Source organism: Pongo pygmaeus, chromosome 16 (genome assembly GCF_028885625.2).
Source record: "Pongo pygmaeus isolate AG05252 chromosome 16, NHGRI_mPonPyg2-v2.0_pri, whole genome shotgun sequence".
Lineage (NCBI taxonomy): Eukaryota > Metazoa > Chordata > Mammalia > Primates > Hominidae > Pongo > Pongo pygmaeus.
Genome location: NC_072389.2, coordinates 105,917,312 through 105,934,687, shown reverse-complemented (window position 1 = coordinate 105,934,687; position 17,376 = coordinate 105,917,312). Strand labels below are relative to the sequence as shown.

The 17,376-nt window shown below is 44.4% G+C and overlaps 1 protein-coding gene across 4 annotated transcripts in view; it reads left to right on the top strand.

Annotated features, from left to right (window-relative positions):
• The window catches only part of ADAMTS17 (ADAM metallopeptidase with thrombospondin type 1 motif 17), a 368,411-nt gene that overhangs the window by 190,864 nt on the left and 160,171 nt on the right, over window positions 1–17,376 (top strand). For all 4 annotated transcript variants that reach the window (XM_063653072.1, XM_063653073.1, XM_063653074.1 and 1 more), the window contains exons 11-12: window positions 14,656–14,757; window positions 15,814–15,959. In XM_063653072.1, coding sequence (XP_063509142.1) covers window positions 14,656–14,757; window positions 15,814–15,959 — 248 coding nt within the window. The remainder of the gene's footprint in view (window positions 1–14,655; window positions 14,758–15,813; window positions 15,960–17,376) is intronic.

Genomic DNA, 17,376 nt, shown 5'->3' with positions numbered 1-17,376 from the left:
TGCCTTCCCTACTTTTGTAGGACTGTGTTGTGGTTGATGTTGGGTATGGCAGGAGAGCATACATATGCTGTTATCCCTCAATTCTTCCCTGCAATGCAGCCTTGCTGGTGCGGGTGTGTGCCCCCTCCTTTCTTCCTTCTGGGCCTCATCCTGCCCTATGCCCCTGCACTTACTCTATTCCAGCTGTACTGGTTTTCCTATTCTTCTTGGACCCCACCAGGGACACAGTTGCTTCATGCTGGCTGTTTCCTCCTCCCTGCACTCTTCTCTCAGTTATCCACATGACTAATTCCCTCACCATTTTTGAGTTCTGTTTTTTGGTTTTTTGCTTCTCAATGAGGCCTACTCTGACTACCCTCTTTAAAATGACAATCTGGTACCCTCCCCTGCCCACCTGTGCAGCATCCACATCTCCTAATTCACAAGAAACATGAAGAAATCTGGAAAAATACTCATTATAATCAAATTGTTTGAAAGTAGTGAAAAGGAGAAAATCTTCAAGGAGCCCGAGGAAAAAAAGATAAGTTATATACAGATAAAGGTAAAACTGACAGTACACCTCTCATTAGAAGCAGTGTAAGTGAAGGGACAATGGAGAAACATTGTAAAGTACTAAAATAAAAAAGGCTGTCAGCCTACAATTCTATACCCAGCAAAAATGTCTTTCAAAATTAAATGTGAAATGCAGTTTTTCTGAAAACTGAAAAAAATGTATCACCAAGAGGCCCACATTATAAGAAATATTAAAGGAAATCTTCTGCAGAAAATGATACTAGGTGGAAATATGGATCTACACAAAGAAATGAAGAGCCCTGGAAGTAGTAATTTCGTGGGCAAATATGATAGATTTAGATATACTCAAAGTCTTCAAAAGATCATTGATCATTTAAACAACTGTGTTTTATGAAAAACAGTAAGAATATAATTGTGGTAGATCTTTATGTCCTATCCTCAGCACCTGTGAATGTTACTTTATATGGTGAAAAGGACTTTGCTGGTGTGGCTACGTATCTTGAGATGGGGAGATTGTCCTGGATTATCTGGGTGGCCCAGTGTACTCAAGAGTCCTTACTAAGAAGGAGGCAGGAGATCAGAGTGAGTAATAGGAGATGTAGCAATAGAAGCATGAAGTCAGCGTGATGCAAGGAAGGGGCTATGAGCCAAGGAATGCAACAGCCGTGAGAAGCTGGAAAGGCAAGGAAACCTCACAGCCTCGCAGAAGGAACCAGCCCTATTGACACCTTGGCTTTAGCTCAGTGAGACTGATTTTGGACTTCTGACATCCAGAACTATAAGAGAATTGTGTTGTTTTAAGCCTCTAAGTTTGTAGTAGCAGCAACAGGAAACTAATACAGATTTGCCGTGGGAAACTAATACATTCGTTAAGGGTTTTTGACATACGTAAAAGTAAAAGGTGTGACATTCGTACAAAGGCCAGAAAGGGAGAAATGGAAGCACATTCGTGCGCCTCATCATGACGTTTCAGTCAGTATCAGCTGCATACGTGATGGTGATCCTATAAGATTATAATGGAACTGCCCCGTAGAGGTGTACCATTTTTAACCTTTTATACCATATTTCTATACCTTTTCGATATTTAGATACACAAAACACCATTGTGTTACAGTTGCCTACAGCAGGCAGTGGTGTAGTAGTAGTAGTACAGTACCATGCTATACAGGTTTGTAGCCTAGGAGCAATAGGCTACACCACAGAGCCTAGGTGTGTAGTAGGCTATGCCGTCTAGGTTTGTGCACTCTATGATGTTTGCACAATGAAAGGACTGCCTGATGCATTTCTCAGAACGTGTTCCCATTGTTGAGTGATGCATAATTGTATACTGTTACACAGTTTTTGTACTATGTATGAGGTGGAATAATTTTTTTTTTTTTGAGATGGAGTTTCACTCTTGTCACCCAGGCAGGAGTGCAGTGGCTCGATCTCAGCTCACTGCAACCTCCACCTCCCAGGTTCAAGCGATTCTCCTGTCTCAGCCTCCCGAGTAGCTGTGATTATAGGTGTGCGCCACCACTCCCAGCTAATTTTTGTATTTTTGGTAGAGACGGGGTTTCACCATATTGGCCAGGCTGGTCACAAACTCCTGACCTCAAGTGATCCCCCCGCCTCAGCTTCCCAAAGTGTTGGGATTACAGGCCTGAGCCACTGCGCCCAGCCTGGAATAATCTTACATAAAGGCAGAATGTGATGAGTTAAAGATTAGAGTGTCAACTGTAAAGCAACCAATACATAACAATAGAGTTTTAGCTAATATGCCAAGAAAGAAAAGAAAATGTCATCATATATTGCTTATTCCTGTGATTAAGCACATTAGAAACAGATCACGTCAGGATGGATCATAAATGCATATTAACCATTTATACTCCATTCCATTAATAAACGTATACAGTTCTCATTACATTAGGGTTCTTGACATGTTCAATTTAGATGTGTGTCTTTGTGAGGCAGGCCCCATGACCATCCTGTATCTCCAGAAAAACAGCACTAATGGTCCAGTTTTCTCATCAGCAGTCACACCAGTAATTTCATGACATCTTAAGGTGCCTGCAGTTACTTCAGAGGGAACTTCGATGCAAAATTCTCAATAATATTCTTCAAACCAATGTTGGCCTCCTTTAATATGAAAAATACTACTATTTGCTAGATGCTGTAAAACGAAAGAAAAATGTTCATAGTCAGTAATTTTAGGGGTGAAGGAATTAAAACTCTAAAAATTTGTAGGACTCTGTTCTCTTAACCCCATTCATATGTAGGAATTGAGAACACTATTCATATTCCCAAGCCCTGGGCCCCCCCAAAGACCATTGCTGAGAACTGGTAAGCCCCTCACTGGTGTTCCTGTGTGCAGAGCCTGAGGGCAGCTTAGAAAAGCACCTGAGCATTAATGGGGCAGCAGTTTTGGGGGATGTGTGTGTATGTCTGTGTATCTTTTATCTTAAAATTTTCTAGAACTTTAAGTATATTATGAGACAAAAAATGATGAAATATGACAGAGGCTGGACACTGCCAAGGGAATAAAACTGTGAGCCACACCAGTGCTGAGGAGTTGAACATTTGTTTTTTATTTTTCTGAAATATAGAGAAGTAAGAAAAGAAACTGGGTAGATTATGTTTTGAGAAAAACACTATCATGACTAGTGATGGGCAGTTTTCATTTTGCTGCTGCCTCTTCTGAGGGAAAATAGCTTGCCTGCCTCAAGATGAGCCCACCCTGTTCTCTGGCAGGAGGGAGAGGCCCCCCTGGTCTCGGGTAGTATTTCTCATCGACACATGTGTGTTATTGTGCCAAAGCAGGGCTGCTTACCTAGGGTCCTTGGATAGATTTCAAAGAATTGGTGAACCAGCATAGGAAAGAGATTACACTTTTCATTTTCTTCAAGTTCTAATGAAAGTTAGTATTCTCTTCCGTACTGAATGTTGGCAGTAAACCACAGCAGTCTTAGCCATACCCGTGACTGCCACTGTGATTAGGAATCACAGATTTTTTTTTTTTTTTTTTTTTTTTGAGATGGAGTCTTGCTCTGTCACCCAGGCTGGAGAGCAGTGGCACAGTCTTGGCTCACTGCAATATCCACCTCCCAGATTCAAGCGATTCTCCTGCCTCACCCTCCCAAGAAGCTGAGGTTACAGGTGCCTTCCACCACACCCAGCTAATTTTTGTATTTTTAGTAGAGACAGGGTTTTGCCATGTTGGCCAGGCTGGTCAGACTCCTGACCTCAGGTGATCCACCCACTTCAGCCTCCCAAAGTGCTGGGACTACAGGCATGAGCCACCACGCCCAGCCAAGGAATCACAGATATTTTTATACCATGTAAATTGTGGCCGACATCTCAAAACACTGTTTAGACTCTTCACCAATTCAAAATTATGGTGGTTATTAGACCCAGGGCCAGATCTTGTTATGTGTTGACAAACGCATATATTACTATATTACAAATGTAGAATGTTTTATATTTTGAAAACACTTCCAATTTAATTGTTTTCTTGGTTATCTTATGTATTTTATAATTATGCATTTACCACATACCCTGAGAAGGCTCCATCAGGTGCCTCCAGAAGCACAGAATGGCCAGGTGCTGGGTGGAATTTCAAATGCGGACCTTCTTTCTGACTGGTCCTCTCTGTATGTTCTTCTGCCACTCGCAATTCATAGCTGTTTTAAGACCAATCAATTTAAAGATCATTTCCCTACTCAAAGGTGTAGGTAAATAACCTTGGAAAAGCATTTCTGCAATTGCTTTAGGAGCAGTCTAGGCTTCAAATATTAACCAGGTTGCTGGTTTCTCAAACATTTGCATACCGGAGAACTGAGAAAAATTAAAATACAGTCCATATTAATTCTTAGGACTCTGGAGGCCCCCACACTATCACCACTGAATGTCTGTCTGCAGAATGCTAGTATTGTAAGGCTCAAAGCTGTCTATGGAAATATGAACTAGAAAAAAAATTGGCATCAATAACTGGCATTTGTTGCAAAAGTTATTGGCAAATACAGCTGTCTCCTCTTTTAGCCAATGGTAATGTGATGTTTTTAATTCAATAAAGCATTTCAAGAAAGTCCAAACATAAAGTTATAAACATTGGATGGTAAATATTTATTAGAAAGGGGAAATAAACTTTATGCAATTAGCCCAATCAGTCTTTTTTATGATTACAAGTTTCTCCTGTCTGTCAGCAAAGTCACTGCAAAAGAAAGTTGCTATTTAACAACACTTTCAAGCTATTTAAGCTCAGATATTCTTCCAGGTGAAGCAGAGGGTGAGAAGGCCCAATGCAGGTGCTGTCAGCTGCAAGGAAGAGTACGTATTGCTGCTAGAGACGGAGCAAGAAGGGGTGCAGTTAGGGTCCTGTCCTGACCGTGATCCCTGCCTCACAAAGTCCCACCGCTTTCTGACATGAGGTGTTCATCTGCCCCATCACCACCACCCTGGTCGTGGAGGCTTTCAGTTGAAGGTGCTGTGTAATGACCACCCACCCCTTTCCCTGCTGCTTCCCAGGAATGCATTCCGCCATCATGGCTCCAAAGCCCAGGCGTGGCTGCCATACAGTAGTGCTTGGAAGGGATGTACACTCTTCTTGTTAATTGCCACGAGCATGTATGTGCCCGTATGTCATAGCATTCACAAGAACCCGAGGTGTGCATGTTATGCCGTTGTTTAAGAATGTTATTGAGCACAAAGCTGTCAGCCAATCATTTCAGGAAGACAGGATCTAGACTGGTCATAGGCATTGGAAGGTGTTAGACAATTGTTTCTACCTAATATTCCCTCCTTTCTCTTTTCCCGTTAATTGCCTTTTGGTACAGCGTGGAGAAGCTTTCTAGATCACACAGTGCCTGAGTGTGATCTAGTCAGGCTGCCCAGGGCCCCATTCTGCCTCTGTTCTTGAACAGGTTGCCTAGTCTCACTATGTCTCAGTCTTCTCATCTGCAAAATGGGAATATAAACTCTACTTATCCATTGTTGTGAAGTCATGAGAGTTAGTAGTAACTGAATTAAAGCACTTAGCATGTAGCACACACTCAATAAATGTTAGGTAGTGTCCATTCTCTGCCTCCTTGTTGCCTGGAGCCAGAGGGACAGCAGGAGACACTGTTTAGCTGAGATCACATGGGCCTGTCCCTTCCCATATCTTTCCCTGTGCTGTCCTCACCATCCCTCCTGGTACTCTGGGAGCCTGGAACCCCCAGGGATTGCTTTCCAGTGTCCAGTACCTCTTCCTGGGCAAAATCCCAGTCTCCAGGCTTTTCTCCTTTCTCACGTCCTGCAGAGATTTACATGGGCATCTTACGGCTAGAGAGATGCTTGGAGTGACAAAATTCTACCTTAGGACAACAAAGTTTGTTCCTCTGATGCCAGTTATTTTTAAACCTGGTGGATCGCTAGAGTCCTCCAGAGACTGCTAGAAGTTTTTGTGTCTTACTCCGGATTTTCTGTCTTAAAAGTCTTCAGGAAGATGGGTTTCAGGTATCTGTCTTTCCGTACGACTTCCCTGGAGATTCTTCCATTCAGCTTAGTTAGGAAACTGCTCATCTAAATGAGGTCTGTCCCTTTAATGCCACTGGACCTGGCCAGAATGGGTGGCTGGCGGGGTCCCGGAGCCTGGCCTTGCCTCTCTCAGGGCTGCACGGTAGTGCGTGGACTTGGATGCCAGGCTGAAAGCTGTCTTGCCTGTCTCGGTCTCCGCTTCCTGCCCGGCATCTGCAGCCTCTCAGAGCCGTTGGACTTTGGCAGCAGATGGTCCTAATTTTGCAGAAGTGTTTGAAAGTTTACAGTAGACTGCCTTTTCGGAGAGCTCTCCACACCATGCCAGTTTTGAGTTGTCTTTCTTGTTCCCGCTGCCAGCTGAAGTCCTGGGCCCCACCCTCACCCGGCAGCCCCCAACCCCAGCCAGGTGACGGTCTCTGTAGCCCTCAGGAACATGGAAGGAGTGGCCCTCCCAGGACTCAGGAAGCCTTCCAGGAGTGGGGCTGGCATGCTGGCCCGGGGAAGACTTCACACTGCAGTAGTATGTGTGGAAAATGTGGATTAGTCACTTTTTCATCTAGCTCTTAGTGTTTATTTTCTCTCTCTTTTGGCTTGTGTTATCAGCAGCACATTTTTGAGAGACTTTATATAACCATCTCATTCAGTATCATTTTGAGTTAGAGCCGCCCTCCAAACCCTCAGCAGATGCCCAGAGAGGATGAGGTAAGAGAACAGCAACATGACCTTCACAGTCCTTGACAGGGACACCACCAGTTGAAGAAAAGTGGCGAAGGCTTGTGTACATGAGCGATGGTGCCATCTGAGCAGCTCAAACCTTCCTGCGTTTTCACAGTGCTCCAGGGATGCATGCTGGGTGCTGGCTCATCATGCAGCCCCTCGAGGGACTATGCGGCAAAACATGCTGGGGATGACTCTTGACAAACCGTAAGCGTAGCCAGTGAGGTGACAAATGCTAGAACCAGAGAGCTGTTTCGTTTTCCTTGCCATGTGCATGGACTGTGACTTTCTGCCGCAACTCATGCACTGCCGCTGGGGGCGGGAGTGGGAGAGGAGGTCTTAGTACCCCCACCCCTGATTTGGCCTGGGCAGCTGCCCTTTGTGTGTTTCCACCCTGTTCTAGTGCACAACGTTTCGCTGAAGCCCAGGGGCGTGCTGCCCAGCAGTGTTTCCAGGGAGAGCTCTGCAGGCGGAGGGAACGGCATGTCGCTGAGCACAGAGCACCCCATCTCACTGCAGATGAGAGGATGAACACTCACACCGAGAATGCGTGATTGCAGGGGAAGCGGGAAGAGGAGATTGGGGACTGATGGAGAGGTAGTGTAACCAGTGGGAAGGAGCCTGTGTTCTGGGTTAGGACAGGTGAACCCGTTTCCTCATTGGTAAAATGGGAATAGGAAGTGTCTGTCCCACAAGGTTGATGTGGGTAGGAAAGAGACAACCCTGATAAAGCACTTCTATGATGTCTGGACTTGGTGACTGCTTAGTTTGCCAGGCATTGGTTTACAGATGAAAGTATTCATCCCATTCATACATTCCACACGTCTTTACTGGAGATATATATATATATGTGTGTGTGTGTGTGTCTTGGAGTTGGTCAGGACTAGTGTAGAGTTGTCCCATCCTTTTTAAAAAATTGTGTTATTTTTTAACTTTTTGTTGTAAGACAATTGTAACTCTTAAAACTTACGAAAAATAGTATATGCCTTTCAGCCAACTTCCTGTTGTGTTAACATCTTACACAGCCAGGCACAGTGGCTCATGCCTATAATCCCAGCACTTTTGGGGTCCAAGGCAGGCAGATCACCAGAGGTTAGGGGTTTGAGACCAGCCTGGCCAACATGGTGAAACCCCATCTCTACTAAAAATACAAAAATTAGCCAGGCATGGTGGCGCATGCCTGTAGTCCCAGCTACTTGGGAGGCTGAGGCAGGAGAATCGCTTGAACCCAGGAGGCGGAGGTTGCAGTGAGCTGAGATTGCACCACTGCACTCCAGCCTGGGTTACAGAGTGAGGCTCGATCTCAAAAATAAAAATAAAAAACAAAAATAAAAAAATCTTACTTGCCCATAGAACCATTATGAAAACCAGGAAATTAACCTTGGTACAATACTATTAAGTAAAATACATTTAGATTTCACCAGTTTTTCTGTCAATGTCCTTTCTGTATACCAGGATCCTATTTCACATTTAGTTGTCATGTCTCTGGTCTCCTCCAATAACAGTTCCTCAGCCTTTCCTTTTCTTTCATGATCTTGACACTTTTGAAGAGTACCAGTCTATTAGTTTGCCTTTGGGTTTGTCTGATGTGTTCTCGTGACTGGATTGGGGTTCCGCGTTATTGGGAAGGATACCACAGAGGTGATGTGGTCATTATGTCTCGTTACTGGTGACGCTAGCCTTGGTCACCTAGCTAAGCTGTTATCTGGCAGGATACTCCACGGTAACTTACTGTTTTTCCTTTCGTTGAGTTTTTCTGTAGCAGACACCAACCTCAGCGCTGTTGGTGTCTTAGGCTGAATAATTCTTTGTTGCAGGGCACTGTCTTGTGCAATACAAGATCTTTAGCAGTATCCTTAGCCTCTGCCCCCTATAGCTCGGGGGCACTGCCCCTGGTTGACAACCAAAAAATGCCTTCGGACATTGCCGAACATTTCTGGGTGTTTTTTATCAATGAGTCTATATACACTTTTAGTCTTTCCCGAGCGATGTCTTTGCTCACTTACACATTCTTAGAAAATCATTTCATCTCAGGCTTGTATACATAGAACTGAGCTAAGTAGTCCCTGATAATTTTTTTAAATTTCTCTACATTTTGGATATTTTCTCCTTTCTTTTCGTCTTTGTTGTACTTTTCTCCCCTTTTTCTTGTATTGTTTAACAAAAGGTTTATCTGTTTCCCCCCCAAAGAGCCAACCCTTATATTTTTCATTGGTTTTTCTGTTTCACCCTTTTTAATGCCCAGTCTTTGAAATTTGACAAATGCAGAGTTATATAACCAATCAATATGCAAAATAGGTCCATCACCCAAAATACCCCCCATGCTCCTTCAAGCTAGTCTCTTCCCCTATTACCAGGAAATCACTGATATTTTTTGTCCTTCTTGTTTTTTAAAATGCATATTAAAGCATTTTAACTTTTTTTAAAAGGCAAGTTAGTAGTTTCAGCCCATGTTTAAGAGGAGGGGGTCACACGAGGGTGTGATATTAAGAGACAGAGATGATTGCGGCCATAGTAGAACACTGCCTCCTGCCCCTAAGTGGAGAATGTCTTTATTCTACATGGCATGTGTTCTGTTCCAGCTGTTTTCTTCTCAAATATTGTCTCTGCCCCACTCTTTCTACTCTCTCTTTCTGGGTCTGATTAGACACATACATCAGTATTTCTCACTTGGTTCTTCGGATCTCTTAACCCATCTTTTATATTCCCCACCGCCTTTTCTCTGCAGCCTGCATTCTGGATACTTTCTTCAGGTCTGTTTTCTAGTCACAAATTCTGTCATTCAGGGCTGTCAAAATCCATTGATTTTCTTCAACAATTATATATTTCATTTTTAAATGTTATTTCCAGTTTCTTATATTCAACAGTGTTAATATCTTGCTGCTAGCTTGTTTAAGTAATCTCGTCTTCCATTTCTTTATAGATAGTTACTATAAATTCTGTATCTGACAATTTTATTACCTAAACACCTTGGCAGTTTAAATCTTCTGTTTGTTGTTGCTGCTGACCATCACTCACATTACCATGTTTGATTGTGGGTTTATACTTTATTGGACATAACCATGGAATTCTGAGATCCTAAATTGCTCTCTTTAGGAGAACTTAAATTTGTTTCAACCAGGACCCCTTTTTCTGAGAAGGGGCTGCTTCTAGCCTTTTCAGAACTGGTAAACACCCTTCCAGATTCCCTGGTTTAACCTGGGTGTCTCAGATAGATCTCCTGACCTTGTTCCATCTGAGATAGGCCAGCCCCAGATGACTTCTCCCAACTGTAGTGCCAGCTGAGATGTAAGAACTTTCAAAGGTAAAATGTTAACCACAAAGAAAACATAGCACAATTGGGTGGTAGAAGAAATGAAAGGGTGGGTGTTGGTGTTGGCAGTGAAAGGGTGGGTGTTGGTGTTGGCAGTGAAAAGGTGGGTGTTGGTGTTGGCAACCAACACCTGCCCTTTGGGGAACCCACCCTTGCATGTGCTCATCATAGATTGGTATACAGTAGTGTATATGTATAAAGACAGCTGGGTATGGGTTTGGTATTTGCTTCCTCGGATATTTCCTTTACTTGGGGGTGAGCTCAGCAGTAGGAACTATCCTTTATTATGGTACCCAGCTGTTGTGTACTGGAAGAGCAGCCCTGTCTGCCACAAAGTCTGCTATTCGCTGAAAGCAGAAGGCTCATCCATCAGTCACCCTTCTCTTTAGGGTGCCTGCTGCCTGAGCATGATGAATGCATCTCCACCTCCAAGCCCCACCCTTTCATTCCTTCCACCACCCAATTCTGTTATTTTTCTTTGTGCTTAACATTTTACCTTTGAAAGTTCTTATATCTCAGTTTTCACATTTTATCTGTTATATTTTGCTCTTTCCCCAGCTAGAAAAGATAAAGACATTGATGTACATATAGAGAGCCTCCCGCGGCTCCTACCCCAGTGCACCTTCTTCCCAGCCGGTTCTTCTCTCTGCCATTTCTGCCTTGTCTGGGTTTCCATCCCATGCATTCTGTTCTCTAACTCCCATTCCTACGTTGGTTTCAATCAGTACTTTGATCAGTGCTTACTGCTGGCCCATTTTCTGTGGGTTCTTCTGTCATTTCTTAGTTGGCCAAAGGTCGTCCTCTGGTAACTTCTCCAGAAAAGGATTTAACTACTTGTAAGTTCAAAAACTTTTTTCCATTGCCTAAGTACTTGAGCAAGCATTTAGTTGATATAAATTTCCTGGGCCACATGTTCTGCCTTTCCTTGTGTCTATATCAGCATCACTCACTCCAGTGCCTGTAGAGAGAGGCTGCTGCAAAGACATCTGCACAGCCCGAGCTCTTTTGCCATTATCTGTGCTGGCTACCCAAAGAGTGTTCTGGTTTATCTTTGAAACCCAGTAATTTTATCAGGACATGCCTCTGGGCTCATTATTTTGCACCATTTTTTCTTGGGGCTTTGCTTTGCAATCTGAGAATAAGACCTTCCATCATTTCAGTTGAGGGTCTTGAATTTATATTCAAATGCCTTTTCTTTTATATCACTTTAGTTCTCTTCTTTATGAGTCTTGTGCTTCTAACCCAGCTCAGACTCTGTGACCTTCACAAACATTGACCTCCTCATTGGAAAAGTGGAAAAAATAGAGAAAGCCCCCTCCTGCCTGCCTCCCAGGGCTGCCATGAGGCTCAGGATGACAGGAACCAGAGCACTTTGTCATTTGCAATGCATGACATGAATGCAGGCTGTTGATCTAGAAGGCATCAAGGTGATGACAAGCATTCGTGTAGTCACCGCATCTGTTCAGTAGTGAAAATGTATCACAAGAATGGTGAGGACTTGGCTTGGGCGCAGAGAGCAGTGCCAGTGGCCAAGCTTGAATGAGACACTGCAGTGCTAACTTCTCCTTTGCTGTCATTCCCGTTTTCTTTTATCTTAAGCTGACGACAAAGGTAGCCACTATCCTGACTCGCAACACTGTAGGTTTATATTTCTTGTTGTTGAAATGTGTGTAAATGAAATCATACAGTAGTCCATTGTTCTAATATACCATCGTTCATCTGTTCTGCTCTTGATGGGCATTTGGGTTGTTTCCAACATGGAACTAATGCAAATAGTATTTCAGTGAACTTTCTTCACTATGTCTTTGGTGAACACATACACATTTTTTTCATTACATACTTAGGATTCGAATTGCTGGGTATTAGAATGTGTGTGTCTTCAACTTTAGCAAATACTGCCAAAGTTTTCCAAAGCTGTTGAACCAAGTTAAAATCTCATTCTCAGCATCCAAGAGGATCCATTGTGCCTCATTGTTGCCAATGAGCGGTGCTCTCCATCTTCTTCATTCTACCCATTCTGGCTGCTGTGTCAAGGTATCTAATGGTGGTTGTAATTTGCCTTCCCTGATGACTAAAGAAGCTAAGCACCTTTTCATATGTTTACTAGCCATTTAAACATTCTCTTTTATGAAGTGTCTGTTCAAGACTGATGCCCATTTTTCTACTGGGTCTTTTTCTTAATTGATCTACAGGAGTTTTTTGTTGTTTTAAATCATGTTTTGGATACAAACACTGTTGGTTTTACACATTACAAATCTCTTATGTATTACAAATATATTCTTGTGTTCTTACAGTTGCCTTTTGGTAAACAGAAGTTGTTAATTTTGGCCAGGCGCAGTGGCTAATGCCTGTAGTCCCAGCACTTTGGGAGACTGAGACGGGCGGATCACGAGGTCAGGAGATCGAGACCATCCTGGCTAACACGGTGAAACCTCATCTCTACTAAAAATACAAAAAATTAGCCAGGTGTGGTGGCGGGTGCCTGTGGTCCCAGCTACTCAGAAGGCTGAGGCAGGAGAATGGCGTGAACCCGGGAGGCGGAGCTTGCAGTGAGCCGAGATCACACCACTGCACTCCAGCCTGGGCAACAGAGCAAGACTCCATCTCAAAAAAAAAAAAAAAAAAAAAAGTTGTTAATTTTAATATGGTGTAATTCATTAGTTTTCTTACTTTATCGTTAGTCCTTTTTGTGTTCTGTTTAAGAAATCTTTGTCTAACCTCATTCTTCTTTTCTTTGGTGGTTAGAAAAGTTTCATGAGAAAGCCCTGTCTATAAAATCCATAACAAACAGTTGACAGCACCTTCTTCCTCTTTCTCCTGATGGAGTGGTCATTTCTCCTAATCCCAAGTGCTCCTGTCCCATAAATTCTCCCCCTGGGTCAGCCTTGTCTTGTGAGCACGTGTCCACACATGGACGCCACAGTGTCAAAGAGCTCGCAGGTCAGAGTGCATGGAATCAAACATTTGATGAGGTGCAGTTGGTCTTTATAGGACCAGCTGTGCTGCACTGGGGCTCTCATCTCTTTACCATTCCTTTGAGGGATGAACAATCATGGGAACATGCAGGCTTTTCTGAACCCCATGTGCAGTATTCCACTTGAGCCATCCACTTCCTAAAGGGCACAGATCAACTCCAACATACGTGAAAAATGAGAAGGAGCTGTGGGCTTTTCTTAGCTCTCTTTAAAAGCTCCCTCCAGCTCTGCCTTCCTTCCCTTTCTCTTATTTTTATCCCTTCAACTTCTACAAATTGTTTGATTTTAGACAGCAGAGTTGTGTGTCTATTCTATGCAGATGTTTGAGATTGCTTGGAAGAGCAGACCTCTAAACTGAGCACGACACCCTTTGCAAACCACACGGTGACCACCCTGCACCAGCTGCAGGAGGTCCTTGATTTTCATCCTGCTCAGTGTGAAGCAGCAGGTCCCTGGCCACACCCTCCAGGGTGATGTCTTCCTGCTCCAACTTGGGCCTTTTAGCCACGATTGGGTTTGTCATCCTGGAATCACTGCGTCTTCACAAGATCTTTAAGTACATCTGTTCTCAATTTTCAGACTGTGAGGCCAGGATTTGGGTGCAAGTAGTTTATCTGGGAAGTGATCCTAGGAAGCACTGTGAAGGGGTGAGGGAGACAGCAGTCAAGAAAGGTGCAATCATGAGTAAGTGACTGCTGTTGGCAGCGGGGCCATTGCCCCAGGACCCTCTGAGAGGCGTGTAGAACTTGCCTCAGTATCATCTCTCTGTCCCCCGGGCGGGTAGGGAGTTATCCAGCTCCTGTCTTTTATGGTTGAGGTCACTGTCTGCATGTGGTTCCTTCAGAGAGGACTCTGGCTGTGTCTGCTTTCATGATTTTGATAAATTGTCTCCTTCTGAGCACTTTGTCGATGCCCAGATTTCCTAATGATACAATTGGGAGTCTGTGTGTTTAAATGCCAATTCCTGTTTTAGTGGAATTATTTTAATTGTTTATTTGTAGATGTTCTGGAAGTTCTGTAGGTAAAATACTATAAAAAATTGTGCAAAGCTCAGCTGAGTTAGAAACAGGTGACTGCAGGGAGAACAGAAGGTTGCCCCTGTAACCCTGTCGGGGTACCAGCCCTTCGTGGCCCTTTGGGCTGTCACTTCTTGGCCTCACAATGGTTGCCTACCCGTCTGGCCTTGACTTCAGAGCTGCCTCTTCCAGCAAGCCCTCCCTGATGAGGTTTGGTTAGATCCTTTTCCTGTGTCCCCTAGACAGCCCCTGGGTATCTGCCTCACCCCTCACTGCTGTAAATGGAAGATGTCTGTTTGCTCATCACTCCTGGGAGGCAGGGGCTGCTGCTCCTGGCCAGGGCTGTGCCTCTGATATCTCCTAGGCCCTTGGTGGTTGTTGGAGCTGTTGAACTCAACTCCGTGAGACAAGCCCTCCTAGGAGTAGATGCACAGAATTTTGTTGTGCTAAATGAGCCAGTTCAAGTGATGCACTGATATTTTGGACATACAGACTTATGACCCTCTGGCTTCCCCATACGTTTCGAATCCCAAATTTGAAACAGTGGTTGGGCCATACCTCTGACCCCAGCTGTGACCTGTGAGTGTGGGTGTTCTCCACAATTATGGTTCCTTCCCTTGTCCTGCAGCATCTGATGTGCGCTGGACTGTGGTGCCTGGTAGAAGGAGACACGTCTTGCAAGACCAAGCTGGACCCTCCCCTGGATGGCACTGAGTGTGGGGCAGACAAGGTAACCTCTGGCTTCCCACTGCCCCCGACAGGCAGCTCCACATCTCACAGGCAGCTGGCACCTCTTCTGAAACACAATCTGTACTCTACTTAGGAGCCCCTGAAACATCCCCCAGGCACCACAGAAATGCCCATGGAGGCCACTCTGGGCACAGAGTGGTGCCTACATCACCTCATTCCTTTTTCTTATAGGATACAAGTATCATTTACTTAATATTTTTGTTAGATTAACTCCTTTCATCATGTAAGGAAATTTACTTAAAAGGAACACTTTCACCAGTATATTTTAAATGGAAAAACAACATCACCTGCCATACACAGTAGGCGCTCGTAAAAATAATTCAGTGAGAACAGTATTATCCAATTCTAGCTAAATATTGAAAGAGTGAGCCTGTTCCTCATGTGCAGGAGAGATGGGGAGGTGTTGGAGAGAAGGGGTGTTTGGGACCTGCAGCCACAGGACCTCTCTCCAGTCTTATTGCAAGAATTGAAAGAGTTGAAAAGGGAGTAAAGTTTTGTTCTGATGCCATGATTGGGAACCACAAAAATCACATCTAGCACCTCAGGGTCTGTGCTGTGCACTTTGAGAAATTGTTTTATAGGGCTGGCCTTGAGTTATCCTCAGAAAGAACCAAGGTTCCCTCACGTGGAGCTGGCTGTTCATCGCCAAGCAGCAAACCCAACTCTCAAGTTCAAAACCTCAACCGGGGCATGCCGCCTCCCAGCGAGAAACACACATCAAACAAAGTTTGCAGAAACCCAGGTCTCTTCATGAGCCATGTAGATTAATCCTTTTCCTGGGATTTAGAAAATCCCAATGGAGCACATCCATCTGAAAGTTGAGGGCAAAATCCAAACCCTACAGGGATATGAGTGTCAGTTTGAGTAAGTAAGGCATGTCACTCAAATTAGCAAACATGCAAACCCTGAAATAGACTGTATTTTTATGTAAATTTAGCAAATGGGTTTTTGGCAGCATGGCATTTTGGGGCCTGGCGGGCTGGAGTGAGCAGCTTTGCTGAGTGCCTGGGCCCCAACCCTCCCCGCTGTGTTTCAGTGGTGCCGCGCCGGGGAGTGCGTGAGCAAGACGCCCATCCCGGAGCACGTGGACGGAGACTGGAGCCCGTGGGGCGCCTGGAGCATGTGCAGCCGAACATGTGGGACGGGAGCCCGCTTCCGGCAGAGGAAATGTGACAACCCCCCGTAAGTCCCCTGACCAGCCATACCCCAACGTGCCACGAGTGGAGTTTCCCAACAGCAGCTCTCGCTGCCTCACACAAAGCGGGGTCTGTCTCCCGCTGAGCATTAGAAGATAAGGAAAATGAAACCCAGCCAAGGTCCAGGGTGCAGGGGCCTCGTGTGTGTCAAATGACATCTCAGCTGAAATTGCTCTTTCTGTGAACATGGATACAGTAGAGTCTGGGGTGAGCTGACTCCCTCATTCCTTCCCTGGGCCCCAGTGGAAAGGTTTTCGGAGACAGCTGTATTACAGTTCCTGCAGCCTGCCCGTGGTTTACCAAGTCTAGGGTCATTCCACATTGGCTGTCTGCTGATGTGGGAGCAGCCTGGTGGTTCATGAGTCACAGAGTATCTGGGTTCAGCTGTCTTCCTCATCCTAATATTTTTCATGGGTCCTCCTATAACTATTAGAAAAAAAAGTGTTTTAGTTTTTTTCTCTTCGGCTTCTTTTTATTGACTCTAATGACACCATGACCTTTCCTGTCACCTTTATACATTTGTCCCAGGAAACTCAGGAATCGATTTTGGGCTCAATGATGATAATTCCATCACCACAGATTTTTCCCTTGTCTTCTTGAAGTTTCCCATTTCTTTCTTTTTTTTTTTTTTTTAATACTCAAGTTCTGGGGTACATGTGCAGAACGTGCAGGTTTGTTGCATAGGTATACACGTGCCATGGTGGTGTGCTGCACCCATCAACCCGTCACCTACATTAGGTAATTCTCCTAATGTTGTCCCTCCCCTGGCCGTTCAACCCCTTGACAGGCCCCGGTATGTGATGTTTTCCTCCGTGTGTCCATGTGTTCTCATTGTTCAGCTCCCACTTATGAGTGAGAACATGCAGTGTTTGGTTTTCTGTTCCTGTGTTAGTTTGCTGAGAATGATGGTTTCCAGCTTCATCCATGTCCCTGCAAAGGACATGAACCCATCATTTTTTATGGCTGCATAGTACTCCATGGTGTATATGTGCCACATTTTCTTTATCCAGTCTATCATTGATGGGCATTTGGGTTGGTTCCAAGTCTTTGCTATTGTGAATAGTGCCGCAGTAAACATACGTGTGCATGTGTCTTTATGGTAGAATGATTTATAATCCTTGGGTATATACCCAGCAATGGGATTGCTGGGTCAAATGAAGCTTCCCATTTCTTACCATTTCTTTTAATGGTCTGTTTTATGCCTTGTGTGTCAGCAGTTGCAGCACTTCGATTTTGAAAATGAGCAAGTTCTAAATAATGACTATAAAGAAATCTCCACAATTAAGTCCTGTTGATGGATAATTAGCAAATGCCTCTTATGTTTAAAAATCCTGATGCCCAGGTCATACCCCAGACTGATCAAATCACAGAACACTAAGGGTGGGACCCAGGAATTGGATATT